This window comes from Nicotiana tabacum, chromosome 24, assembly GCF_000715075.1.
Source record: "Nicotiana tabacum cultivar K326 chromosome 24, ASM71507v2, whole genome shotgun sequence".
NCBI classification, from domain to species: Eukaryota; Viridiplantae; Streptophyta; class Magnoliopsida; order Solanales; family Solanaceae; genus Nicotiana; species Nicotiana tabacum.
In genome coordinates this window covers 3208780-3223562 of record NC_134103.1, presented here as the reverse complement: position 1 = coordinate 3223562, position 14783 = coordinate 3208780, and the positions used below count along the sequence as shown (strand labels likewise).

The 14783-nt window shown below is 34.8% G+C and overlaps 2 protein-coding genes across 2 annotated transcripts; both read left to right on the top strand.

The window, feature by feature from the left end:
* The first annotated feature begins 2868 nt into the window (after positions 1–2868).
* Positions 2869–6989, top strand: LOC142178609 (uncharacterized). Its single transcript, XM_075248474.1, has 10 exons — positions 2869–3226; positions 3315–3424; positions 3534–3647; positions 4715–4828; positions 5350–5410; positions 5485–5574; positions 5661–5755; positions 5836–5892; positions 6002–6139; positions 6927–6989. Exons 1-10 carry the CDS (start codon positions 2932–2934, stop codon positions 6987–6989), a joined length of 1137 nt encoding a protein of 378 aa, XP_075104575.1. The 5' UTR covers positions 2869–2931.
* Positions 6563–9132, top strand: LOC107821556 (uncharacterized). The gene is made up of 6 exons (XM_016647983.2): positions 6563–7406; positions 7670–7784; positions 7881–7950; positions 8198–8269; positions 8364–8497; positions 8840–9132. The coding sequence occupies exons 1-5, from the start codon at positions 7364–7366 to the stop codon at positions 8487–8489; spliced, it is 426 nt and encodes a 141-aa protein (XP_016503469.2). The 5' UTR covers positions 6563–7363; the 3' UTR covers positions 8490–8497; positions 8840–9132.
* Positions 9133–14783: the final 5651 nt, after the last annotated feature.

The window sequence follows — 14783 nt, the reverse complement described above, 5'->3', positions numbered from 1 at the left end:
TTAAGGACAAATTTAATTTTAAGTTAATTTGAAGGCATTTAGGATTTTGATTCTTTCGATTTTTTTGTTACATTCATCGGTTTTGCATCTTTTATGAATATACTACTGCTTTATTTTCATCTTTTTCTCGTGTCGTGGATCTACTGGAATAGCCTTTCTACACTCGTTGTAGTGGTAAGGCACAGGTGGATCCAAGATTTGAGGTTTATGAATTCTTATCGTAATTTTAAATTAATATGCAATAATAACTGAGTTCACAGTTAAATATTTATAAATACAGGGTCTACGCAAGAGTTACTGAGTTTCCGAGAATCCATATTCAATGCTCTAGGTTCACCCCTGGGATAAGGTACATGTACTCACTACCCTTCCCAAACCCCACTTGTGAGATTATACATAACATAGACGGAGCCAGAATTTGATATAATTTAAATACGTTAATAATAATAAAAAGATTAAATGCGTGCATTAAATAATAAAATTATTTAACAGAATCATAATTTTTCTAGCATAATATAAAGAAAAATTTTAAATTAAAAAAAAAAAAACTTGTATATTTGCAAACCATGACGAATCGCTTATAATAATAATAACGTATAATGAGGTTAGTTCATAAATAGAGAATCAGAAGATCCGAAATGTTCGTTTAATAAAAACAGAAACAAAAAATATTTTGAGCTTGTAAGTTTTTTTTATATGTTCTTAAGGAATTTAATTTCCTTACTGTTGCCAATTTGTTTGGGTTAATTCATTCTAGGATAGAATGGAAAACTATTCTATAATAGCGGCACAATGAATCACATAACTTTGGCAAATTTAAACGGCAGAGCAAATCATATTTGATACATAATTTTATTTTTGAACATAATACAGAAGAAGGGAGAAAATTTTCAGAATTTTAAGCTAGCGTTTGACCATAAATTTCCAAATTTGTTTTGAAAAATCTGATTTATGTGAAGTTTGGTTTGAATATGAAAATGTGTTTGGACATCAGTTTTCAAAACGTATTTCTCAAATTTATTTTGGAAAAATATAAAATATGACTTATACCCACAAGTTCTAAAAACTATCACAAATACCCAACAATATCATTATCAATAACATTGATTATATTATCGCAAACCATAGTCTTGAACATAAATAAATTTGGTACAAAATTATCATTTTTATAATGAATTACATGATACACTATCAGATGACCGAGAAAACGAAGCAACATTGTTACAAAATAATAAATTGTAGACTCTTTTATAAATACAAAAGTTTGGAGCAATTTAAAAAAAATCTAATAGTGATATTTTGGCCCAAAAGCTGGTTTTGGGATTTGAGATTTGGAATTTGGAATTTTGCCAAAATATAAGTAAAATTTATGGTCAAACATGTGTTTGTCAAATAAAACTCAAATTTATTTTGATAAAATCTATGGTCAAACCGATCGTAAGTGTGTTGAGTGTATTAAAAGAATGAGGCATGCCTCTCTATTTATAGCCAACGAATGAGTGAAAAAAGGATACTTTTTGGTGCCTTTTCGTGAAACAGCTCTTCATTTTCCATTCGCTAACTTACAAAACTCAACAAGTTTATACATAATTATCTTTGTCACCCTTAAACGGCTTTCTTGCAGTACGAATATAGATTAATTCAAGGGATGGCAATGGGGCGCGGGGCGGGTTTTGTTTGATGTGGGGCGGGGCGGATTAAAACAATTTTTAAAATCTTTAAAGTGGGGCGGGTTACGGGTTCAATCCGTGGCAATTTTGAATTTTATCTTTTTTGAAACAAAGCAATCATTTCAACTACAATTTCACATTCTTCTTCACTAGCACGAATATAATTTTGATTTATAATTAACCAATTTGCATAAATCTCACCAAAATGATATTACATAAGTCAAGATATTGTATTAGTAATAGGAAATGATAGTAACCCATTTATTTTAGAAGATTAGCGTAATACTCTCTCAGTTTTATGTTTATGTGATTCTATTAAACTCTCCATTTTATAAAATAATAAAATGTCAAACTAGTTTGTTTTAGAAAAAAAATTAGAGAAAAAAGAAAAAAAAAATATTAAGCGGGGCGGGGCTAGGCGGGGCGGGTTGAAAACTGAAAAAATAACTATGCGGGGCGGGGTGGGGCGGGTTGAATTTTTTGTGGGTTTTGCCGCATCCTCCCCGTTCCATTGCCATCCCTATTAATTGGAACCAAATATATCATATGGTTACTTTTTCTTTTCTACTACAAAAGGGAAGGAAATAGAACACTATTGATTGAGTCGATCCCAAGACAAAGCAAAGGGAGTTTCGTGAGTTCAGTTTGGTTAGAGGCGGAAAGTCTAGAAGAGGGATTATTCAAAAATCGAAGTCGGTTTGCTTTATAAAAAGAAAATATTAATGAACTTCTATGAAATGGTTTCACGGGATTCAGTCAATTGTCTTGATCTTGGAATATCATTGAGAAATAGAATCCGAATTATCAAAGGATTTCTTGCCAATCGAACCCACACCTAATATGGATGACTACATAACTAGACTTGATTTCTTATAAATGACAGCTCGGTGCACTAAACTTCCGCTATGTGCGGGGTACGAGGAAGAGTCGCACCACAAGGATCTATTGTACACAATCTTACTCTGCATTTCTGTAAGAGGCTATTTCGACGGCATGAACCCATCACCTAGAGATTTCTTATGCTATGTTTAATTTATTTAATTCTTTTTATTATATATAACAGAAAGATGACCGGGAAATATTTGAGCTGAAAAAAAGAGAAAGAATTTGAAACATAAAGCAAACAAAGCGTGACACTAGCTTCTATATACTCCACTTAAATTCCCCGCCCCCAAACCTCCCAAACCATAACCGTTTCTTCCATAGCAAGCCTTCTACTTTCCATTGCAGAGAAAAATTTGCAGTTCCATTACATAGAAAGATGAGTTCTAGCGATAAAGAAAACGAAGAAGAAAGCTCAGAGAAGACTGAGGAAGAAGAAAGCTCAGAGAAGACTAAGGAAGAAGAAAGCTCAGAGAGTAAAGAAGAAGAAGAAGAAGAAGATGAAGAAGAAGAGGAGGACTGGGCTACTGCAATGAGGAACGGCGCTGAAACGCTGGAACTGCATTGGAAGGAATTATGTAACCAGAGAGATGTACGACAGCTAGTTGAAGGAATTTACAACATGTATACCATATGCATTGAGTTACTCAAACTTCTACAAACATTTGAACCAGGTTATTAATAATCGTTAAATTCACATTAATTCGATGATCGGAAGCGAAATTCTACAAGGTATTGATGAATTTTACATGAAATTTGCAGAAGCTAGGAAATCGGCACATAATGCTGCAATGTACCACTACTTTGCTGGAAGGATAGTTGATGCACTTCCCTTCTATAACGAGATTGCAGAGACGCAACTGTTGAGAGCCGTGAGTGAAGAACAGAGATAGATTTATATCGTTTTTTTTTTTTGAATTTTTTTTCCTATCTCCAATTTTTGATTTGTTGTATGTTTCAACTGTTTAATTGTTCCTTCAGGTTATCATAAATCCAGAACATTCAGATGCTTGGAGATGTTTGGCCAACTCGTATGCGAAGAAACCATATCGAATTCCCGCCAAAATCTGCATTGATGCTGCTCTTAAGAAGCTGGTAACTATTCTGTTTTAGAAGTTTTAGTTAAGTAATCCATTAGTATATATTTAAGCTAATCAAAAAAAAAGCGATCAGTTTCTTTTTAGGTATTATTTTATTCATTTGAATTGAATGGTGCTTCATTTTAATTGAATGAATACTTCCTGAAAAAAAAATTAAAAATAGTGAAATTGAAAAAAAAACAAAAAAAAAAGAAAAAAGAAAAAAAGGTGTTTATACATTGAAAATATAGTGATTACTACAGTAAAATATAAATCTATTTTTTGTTGGCTGAATAGTAAATGTCTAATAGGGGGTGAATAACAAAATAATACAGGCTTTTCGTCTCAATCTATAATATACTATATTATAAATATTTAGGCATTCAAAAATGCTTGGCAATTGAAGGATTTAAATTCGTTTGACCTACCAGATTTATTTAATATTATAAGTTTTAAATATTAAACTAAATGTCATGTTATTATTATTATTATTATTATTATTATTTATTTTCAACTTATTACTTTCATGCAATAAACTTAAAGATAACAGTTAAATAACATCTTAAACTTTGAGTTTATTATTTAACATAAATTGTAATATAGGGGATATATCGAGTAATTCCGTTTTTGGCACAATGCATTTAAAGGAAGAAAAGGAGGAAAATCATAATATAAAAACAAAAAAATAATGCTGTGTCTGGGAATCGTTTTGGGAAGCTTAGTGTTTTGGATGAGGAATTCGTAGGAGATTCAGTGCCGTATATAGCCTTGTTGCGATTTAGGTTTCTTGTTCTTTTCTTTTTTTAAATCAAAATCATTTCTTTTTTTTGTGTATCATTCATATATGTACACATACTAGTTAGTGCTTTTGGTTGATTGTTTTTCATATTCTGTGGGTTTATGAAAAAGCTGCTGCGGTTGCTGCAATTTTTTTCCTTCTGAAATGCCGATTATTGACTGAAAGATTATGCTTTTTTCTATCTTTTATTGGAATTTTAATCTTTTAATGTTGCAAAGTTCTGAAGCTCGATTTGCACTCCTTTGGCCATTTGTCTTTGAATTGCTTTTTGATGTAAAAAACAGAGCTCTGCTGTGTTAAGAAGTCAGTTGTTGACTGTTGTTAAGACAGAGATTAGTATTAACCAAATAGGCCACCTCAGGAAAATTGAAGATATTGGAACAAATAGCATTAAGGGAGTAAGGCATGCACTTCTCTTTACCCTCTAAATTTATTATTTCAATAGGAATGCATGCGTTGTATTAAGAAGAACAGTGTTTATTGAGTTTGAAATGTGCCTAGAGGTCTATGTGTAATATGTTATTATTTTTCTCAGTATATGAGCTATGTATCTTGATGGTGTCTGATAAATCTACAGTATAATTACAAAATTATGTTGAAAAGCTGCCAATTGAAGCATGAAACTAACATCATATGGAAAAGGTTCATAAAAACACGTTTCACTAAGCTTGCACAATCCTAGATAAACCAGAAGCACGTTCCTGAGTTTATGTATATTCATGAAGAAAATAAACCACTTATTGAATTATAAAAGAATTATGCTCATACACAAGGTATATATAAGATGGAAAACTTGAATAGCTTAAGAACAACCATAAGGGATCTAAGAATTATGTGGTATGTTCCATTTGAGGTACATGTATTATTAGGATTTTCAATTGACAAAAATGGTGTCACTTTTCATCTTTTATTTGTTCAGCGGCGTCCAGAGAAGGAAGCCCTTTGCAAGATGTCATTGCTTGCAGCTTGGCTTGCTCAAGGTGAAGTATTTCTGTAAGTCTACACTACTTAGCCATTAAAAAAGTTTTAACGATATCCTCTGATTTTCTATCAGATGATGTAAATGGAAGAGAACTCATTGAGGAAAGCATAAGAAAGGCTCATCAAGCAAATGAACTTGACAAAAAGGATGGGTACTGTTGGTGTAAGTCTGAGTTGCTACTTGGTTTACCTAGATAAAGAACTAATCCACACTAAATACATGTTTTAAATACATAATGTTTTTTGTAGATGCCCTAGGAAGGGCCTACCAGTGTTACTTTCTTCAATCTGGAGAGTGGGATTTAAATAGCCTTCAATTTGCATCACATGCATATGAGGAAGCGGTTAGTATTTGTCTTGCTAATTACAGCAGCCTGTTAAGCCCCTTTTAACTAATTTTGTGAGTTGTGACCTATTTTTTCAGAACAAGGATGAAGAAAGGAAGATATTTTACACCGACCTGATTTATCAGTGGGCCCTGGTAAGGCCTTTAAGTGCCAACTATAGCCTGCAGCAATGCACTTAAGTCTATTACTATATCTTTCTGATATTATCTGACTGGGTATATTTCTGATGATATTTCTATTCAGGTGGATACAGCCTTGGAGAATTACGAAAGGGCGCTTATTGGCTTCACACTTTCTGTGCAGTCAAATCCTGCACTTGATGGTACAAAAGATATGAACATGATGATTAGACTTCTGGACAAATTAGACATGATGCTTAAGGTGAGGTTAATTTTTTTTGGTTAGTTAACTTAAAGAATCGTCAAGTTATCTTCTTATTATTAATTCTAATGACACCATCAGAATCATTAGAGAATTCTATATTAGTTTCTTCAGGTATATGGTTAACAGCATATATGTGAAGTATCGGGCAGTAATATCTAGTTATAGGAGTTTTCTGAGCAGTTGCGCATCTGATATGTCCCTGACTTACAAAGCGTGAAGCAGTAGAGCACTATAATCAGTTCATACGTATTGCCTGTCACTAATATGGACTTCAAACCTGTTCAAACACTGATTCCATCATCAGAGTTGCATAATGGGGACAGCATTCTGTTCCCAGATATGCATAATGTATTAATATGGTTGTCTTTTGAGATACTCGATATCTTCAAATTTTGATGTGACAACCCCTATGTACTAATAATTGCTAGTGGGACCAGATGTAACATGAAGTTAGGATAAATGGTACGGTAGGAAAAGCACCCAAAAGAGGAGAAAACTGTAATGCTTTTCAATCATTTTCTAAAATTGATTAAATATTAAGGATTGAGGTGTAGTTGCTTGATGAATAGATTGATTTGCCAAATACTGCAAAACTAGATAAAGCTGAATCGCAGTAGGCAGTTAAGGTTTTGTATAGAGTTGTTTGGAGAGGAGGGTTCAGGTTGGATGTCTTAAGCTAGATATGGGAATCGTTGTGCTAAACGGATCAACTTGGTAACTTCGTGGATGCACCAAAGTCTTGGAAAAAATGTCTCCTTATTTGTTCTTTTCTGAATCCTTTCAGTTATATGAAAGGATGAAAGCATTTTCACTAAGAGAAAAAGAAAACTTATCGCTGCCTAGGTAGAAAATTATACTCAGACATGATGAAAGTATCCCCTCCGAGAAAAGGTTTAAGCTTTCAGCATATGACACGTCTCTAAGACAAATAGATGAAAAAAATATCATTTCTTGCGTCTGCACGTATAGTCCAATACCCATTTAACGAGTTGAGGTCATTGCACTTGCACTATAGCCTTATATTGGCTGTACTTTGTCCTAATGATATTCTTCCTGTTTAAATTTTAGTTGTTTCTTCTTCTTTCATCTCTGCAAAATTTTTAAAGGATATAAAAAAGTTATATGACGATGTCTTTTCAAATACAATGTCTTAGATTCTGTGTTTTTTTGAATGTTTACTACTTTTGAAAGCTGGGAACACTGTCAACTATACATGAGCTTATGAAGGATGCAGCTAAATTCGATGATCCTGCTATCTTTCAAGGTAAGATTAAGGCTAGTTGTTTTCGTTAACCTTTTTAATTGGGCTAACCTTTCCCCTGTAAATAACTCAGATCACTTCCTGGAATTTGTCACTCCTTAGCTTTATAAGTTTTGTGTCTCTTCTGTTCGTAACTTTGCATCCCCTGGATGTCTTAATCCTATTTCACTTCATCAAAAAAGAAAAGAGTAAGGGAAGGAGTGGGGAAACAAAGAGGTTTTAGATTATGCTCTTCATATGTTGAGGTAAAAAGTACTTCCCTGCAGTGAGTCCTTCATACGAAGAAGTGACCATGGATCTCCTATTTGGCGGTCACAATAAAGGGTTTGCAGTTTTAGCAAAGGTTTTGTACCCGGTTAACAATGAGAAAGTATATCCATTGTAAGTTATTTCACCTAAGAAAGATCTCATAACAATTCATCATTTTTTCACTTTTCATTTTTCATTTTCAGCATCCCTTTCACTCTTCTATTACAGATACTATGTGCTATGTGATACCAATCTGGACTGTTTCGTACTTACAGTGCATGGCATACACGCAATGGCAGTAAGTCTACTTCACTGTGCTGTTTTGATGTTTTTTTGGCATATTTTTATTATCATCAGGATCTCAATGGACCCAAAAAAAAGAAGATGGTATTAATACATCATTTTATCAGAAAGGCAGAGGCTAGCTAAGAAACTAATATATTTCAGATATTTACATCTCAGTTTGCTGCTAAACTTCTGCAGTAGAATTATGCCTGAACAATAAGTAAATGATGTTATAATATTAAACTACTGATGATTGACAGATCCAAAGAGGAGATGTAATCATACTGTTGGACCCTTACTACAGCTTGGTTAATTTCGAATGGCAAGGAAAGGTAAACTCCTTCATGTATTTAACTTTCAGAATAATTAGTCAACCAAACTTTTCCCTCTCCTAACTTGTATGTAACTTTTTATCTTTTGCCACAGCTTTACCACTTCAAGTCTGTGCGAGTGAATTTACCGAATCAAGTTCTTGTAAATGGAGAAGCAGTGCCGAATCATTTTGCCATCCGTCAACCACTCGGTAGAAAACCTAAAGCATGGGGACTCTAATCTTCTCCGTAAGTATGTGAAAGATACCAAGATAAATACAGTTGATATGCTCAGTAAAACGAGGTTTCATGTACATATTGGTCAAGCAAGCAAAACTAGGGAAAATAAAAGCTTGTCATACATGCTGTACGTGTGAAAATTGACTCGAAATATGCTGTTTGCTTATTTTATTCCATACATCTCAAATAATTGCTCTAATTTGAAAGTTATAAGCTAACACAACAGTTATTTATTGGTTTATATCTCAACAGAAGAATCTAATCTTCTTCTGTAAGCATGTGACTTCACTGTATTTGTTATCCAAAGTTCTCTTTCCTTGCCATCTATTCACATGTTTTATTTTATTGCAGTACTATCAGTTCAAATCAATGCGAGTCGATTTACTGCAACAAGTGCTAACAACTTCATGTAAACGGAGTAATTGTGTGTGCAATGTACCCCGAACCCAAGGAAGCATAAGAAGTCTGTGTTTTCTCACATCTGTGTGTAGATAACAAAGAATAATACTGGTGATTTGTTCAACTGAGATGGCTTTTCATGTAAATAGTAGTAAAGAAAACAAAACTGATGATCAAATTTCTAGAATGCTCATCAAACCTCCCACCAGTCAAAGCAGTATGCTTTCGACGACTATGGCATCATCTTTTTCATGTGGTCTTGAATACTTGTTTAGTTTCTTTAGCAAAACTGATCTTCTTTCGTTACTAGTTGTTTTATAGTTCTGTGATTACTGCATTTTGATTTGAGATGATATTTTCTGCGTAGATGACGCAAGTGAAGCGAATGCCCTCTATGTTGCTCGGACGATCTTGGAAAATATCGCCAGGTGCGTGTTAGATCCTCCAAAAATAATTTATTTTGGAGGATCCGACATAGGTGTGGTAACATTTTGAAGAGTCCGCGCAACATAGAATGACTTATATATATGTTCTCTTTGTAGTAGTCTAACTATCTACCATTCTGATTACTTGTCTTCTTTCATTCGATACTTCCTCAACGACCTCCACCTCTTTTGTCCAAATCCCACGAAACTAATTGTTCTGTTGGTAATCTCTTTTTTCACAAAAGAAGAAAAATGGGGAGTTTGCTACTAGGTGTACTATTTGTCTTTATTTACAGTACTTTAACTTTCATTGAGATACCATAAGCCGAAAACAACAAAGATCCGAGATGGAAAAGGGAAAGGACAAAAACAAAAGCCTAGCTAGTAATTGACTGTAGATGGGTTGTCAAACACGCGAGTTGGACAGATTTTGGACGTGTCAAAACGGATTGAGTTAATAATTGATTCGCCCAAAAATTACTTGGGCTGAGATGAACTGGATCAAAATGGGCTAAAATTTGAATCATAGGCCAACCCGCCCAATTCTAATCAAGCTTTACTTAAGGGATTTTTTCATTCTTGTACACTGTTTGAAACCTTATTACGAAAAATGTCTAAGTTTTTGTATTTACCCGACCTAAATACGTTTTAGCTACAAAATATATACATTCCACCCTAAAAGTCTCTCAATCCATTATTAGTGCCTTCAACCAAGGGATTTAGTTATACTTTTTTTCTTTTTTTCTCTCCTCTTTCCCCTTCTCTCCGGATCTTCCACCCTTGCAGCAATTTAAGTCAACTACTGTATGCCTTGATTTTAGTTTTCAATTTTGATAAAATAAAAATATCCCTCACAAACTTTCAAATTTTCTCTCCATCCAATTCATCTATCTTTGCACGCAAAGCACTCAGTTGACTATCATTAAAAGAAATTCGAAAATTTAAGTGGTTTTATTAGATATTCTCTACTGGCAAGCCAAATTTGAGAAGAAAGATCTGGTTCCACCGTTGTCAAGTTGAAGCTTCGTGTGATTTCAATTAAACTCAAATGTTTGTGTTGAAAATCAATTAAGTGTTGCTCAAGCTTGTTGGAAATAGCTTGGAGTCGTCGACTTTGACGTAAAAATTCGAAGCCGATCTCTATGTACAAGTAGGGACTTTGGATCATTGGGTGGCGCGTACCAAAATTCTTCTTGAATACGTAAAGAGAAGTGAATGCCTAAATTGTCTAAAGAAGAAGAAATAATTATTAATCTGAAGAGTTAATTCTTTTCCGGCGAAACGCTATTTTTTCGCCATTTAGTTTTGATTTGTGGATTCTCGTTTGTATTATTAATTGTGATTCCACTTAAATCAATATGTCTTTTGTATATTTTGTATCTGATTTATACATAGTAAAAACAAGTTTCATACAACTAATTATATATTATACAATTTATCTACAACTTTCATATATTATTTCTACCCAGTTATATACAACTACAATATCATATCACTTAAATACAATCTGTATATAAATTTTATGCAATATGTCTTTTGTATATTTTATATCTGATTTATACATAGTAAAAACAAATTTCATACAACTAATTATATATTATACAATTTATCTATAACTTATCTACAACTTTCATAGAAATTTGTAGGCTAGAAATCATCTCATTAATGGTAAAAAAAAAATCTAAAGTTGAATTGTTACCAAATATAGAAAGGGACTTACTAAAAAAAAGGAGTCACTTAAGTTGGGACGAAGGAAGTATGTTTTCTGGGTTCTCCCATTTCAGTTGTGATGCAATCAACGTTAAATTCATTTAATTTTTTGTACTTTATAAAACTAAGTTCTCATTTTTTTTACTTCCACATCCTCACTTGTCTAATTTTTTTTTAAAAACGATGTTCATTAAATTATTATATATAATAATTTAATGAACATCGTTTTAAAAAAATTAGACAAGTGAGGATGTGGAAGTAAAAAAAATGAGAATTTAGTTTTGATATGTGGTGTTAAAGTAGAATTACTTCTTTGAATGTTGTGGTGCTAATGGGGCACGTGTCCTTTGGCCCATTTGGGCGGTGCAATTAGATGTGAGCAAAGTGGGTGACTCCCGAGAAAATTCTAATGGTTTTGAGAATTATATATAGCAATTGAGAATATTTTCGGACTTGTGTATGGATAAAATCCGAGATTTGCGTCTGATGGTGCCTGAATTTGTGAAAATTTTATATGACTATGGATTCTACATTTTGTATAAGGAAGGTAAGAAGAACAATTTCAAATTCACATAATATATTATCAGAGTGAGTGTTATAGTTGTGGTATTTTTGAAGGTGCTTAAGAAGAATACGGTTGCTTATGGGCCGTAGGGCGTTGTGGTTCTATGCTAAGGTTTGTGGGGTAAGTTGTGGTTAAAGATCATGGTATTTTAGCAAGAAGAAGTATCAATCTGAAGACAAATTCGGAAGGAACTCGAAGAAAAATAGGACAACTGGGTAGTAGGTTGGATCAGTATGGTAATGGATAAGATCGGTTCCTTAGGTGCATATGATATAGGGATTTTCTACAGGTGCTTTGTGGAAATACACCTGGACTTGGCAACTTGCGTGGCTTGGTCGAGTTAGAGGAATTTAGTTTTAAGGGCTTGATTACGTGCAAATGGATTCCAAAGTATTCTTGATGGTTTCTACCGGTGTGGAGAACGTGTTGTGAATTGTGATTTCCTCCTGGAAAGAAGCAAGAGAAAGGTTTCTAACTAAAATGGTATGTAAATTATTGGTGACTCAAAGTTGATAATAAGATTCTTGTGCTTTTCACATGATGGCAAGATAGATGTTATGTGTTGTACGAAAGCTAGATTTTCATGTACAAGGTGGCAGTATAGTCTTGAAGAGAAGGTAATGAATGTTGGACAACATAGACGGTTTCAAATAACTAGATAAATACTATTACTACTTGGTGTTGTATGAGAAAGGGGCGGACTTCAGAAGGCACATTATATTTTTACTTACGGATGTATAAATTAGTATTGCGGTACTCACATGATTGACAGACTGCTGATATTCAAATTTTGTCAATTGGCACGGAAGAACTTTTAAAGTATTTCTCGTGGAATGATCGTGTATGAGAGAAGTGTTAGGCATTCGGGCGGTGGAGATGGAATCAAATATGGTGATTCGCGTGTTCTATGGATTCAGAGATTGGGAGTTCTCAGGGAGCATATTGTTTCATGGTTGTGGACTGTGAAGTTGTGGCCGGAGCTAACCAGATGATAAAATGTGTTATGATTCAGTCATTATGAATTTTCAGAAGAATTTTTATCTATTTGTGGGTAACCCGAGTTGATTTGGGGGTCCATAGGTAGGCCCAATTAAGATGTGTATTCTACACCGAGTCGGAATGGTTGGCTCCATAATGCTATTGTTGAGGGATGTGTCATTTGGTTGATGTTGAACTTATTCATGTTCTCAAATGATCTGTGAGTTACTCCTTTATGCTACGAGGAGTTGTGATTCATTGGTTATGTGCACAAATGGTGTGGTTCTATTTGAGCTTTATAGTGAAAGTTGAGCGTGATGAGTATTTGGGTATTGCATGATCGATTGCATAATGGTTATGTTCTTTCAGGTTTTTGTGGCATTTCTTTTGTCATTTGCCTCTCTGTGGTTATTGATTCGGAGCAGGGTGGCTCGGAGTATATAATATGAACCTCGTGTTAGAATCGGGTGATAGTTCTACGGTGTATGATAAATTTTTAGCATTTCGTTGTGGAGGTACTTGTTAATCTGGCGGGGCAGTTCTCTCATTTGAGTCATTTTCCAAGACTGGGTACATTTGAATGTTGCGTATTGGTTCACGGATGGCACGGGTTATGGCTCCGAGTTATATTGGTGCAGTATGCCTGTGGAACAGTTATGTTTAGTAATATAAGGTCATTGGGCATGGAATGGGTACTATTAGGTTTAATTTCGGTATATTCGGGAGTATAATATTGAAAGCCAGCTCAGAAAGTGATGATGGTTCCGGTTGGGGCGAGAGACCTCCATGACTTGTTGGTCTGATAAAGGGTTACGAGATTCTACATGTTTCTTTTATTATCAACAGTGTACGAAGGTTTTAGGATGAGGTTTGGTTCGATATGAATTTAATACTAGTATGCGATTGGTTTTGGAGTAGTCACTGCGATTAGGAATGGTGCTACGAGCATGCGAGTTATGTAATATGCTGGGTGATTATATCCGTGGTTATAGTTATAGCTCGATGCAACTTATTCGGACTTATATAGTGTGTAAATGTAAGATTCGTATCTTGAAAGAAATTTTAAAGGTTGGAAATTAAACTCCAAATTTTATGGGTTAAGGTTAAATTAATAATTTTCAGTTGCATTGTGTAGTCAAGCCTATGTGGGATAGGGTGACGTGGGTTCACCCCCGGGTACGTGTGTGGTAAGATGGAACAGTTATTTGATGGCTTGGAAACATCTCTTAGCACGTTCGAGGACGAACGTATGTTTAAGTGGGGGAGAATGTAATGACCCAGCAGGTCGTTTTGAGTATTACAACCCCATTTTCTTATTTACTTCTCAAATTGTACGTTACAGTTGTTGTGTGAATTGCCGGGGCAATTGGTTCGGGTCCAGTGAGATTTTTGAAGGAATTGGAATACTTAGTTCCAAGGTTTAAAGCTTAAGTTAAAATAGTGACCAAATGTCGACTTATGTGTAAACGACCCCGAAATGGAGTTTTAATGCTTCCAATAGCTCCGTATGGTGATTTTGGACTTAGGAGCGTGTGCAAAAAATTATTTGGAAGTACGTAGTGAAATTTGGCTTGAAATGTCGAAAGTTGAATTTTTGGGAAGTTTGACCGGGGGGTTGACTTTTTGATATCGGGGTCGGAATCCGATTCTAGAAATTAGAATAGGCCCGTAATGTGAAATGTGACTTGTGTATAAAATTTGAGGTCAATCGGACGTGATTTGATGTGTTTCGGCGCAAGTTATAAAATTTGAAGTTTCAAGGTTCAATGATTTGGAATTGAGGTGTAATTCGTCGTTTCGATATTGTTAGGTGTGGTTTGAGGCCTCGAGTAGGTTCGTGTTATGTTATGGGACTTGTTGATACAATTGGTTGAGGTCCCGGGGTCCTCGAGTGAGTTTCATACGGTTAACGGATCAAATTTGGACTTAAGAAAATGCTGGAACTACTGCCTACTGGTGTGATCGCACCTGCAAAGATTTTGATCGCAGGTGCGAAGACGCATGTGCGCGAGATCAGTCGCAGAAGTGGCCAAGAGTGGGACTGGGCAGTGCTCGCAGGTGCGAGGAACTTGCCGCATCTGCGAGGCCGCATGTGCGAAGGTGTTGCGCAGATGCGGATTGAGGCTGGCTGTTTCCACAGGCGCGCATTTTTTCCGCAAAAGCGGATGCGAGCCCAGGCACCGCAGGTGCAAAAATGCATGGGCAGTGTTTAAAACGA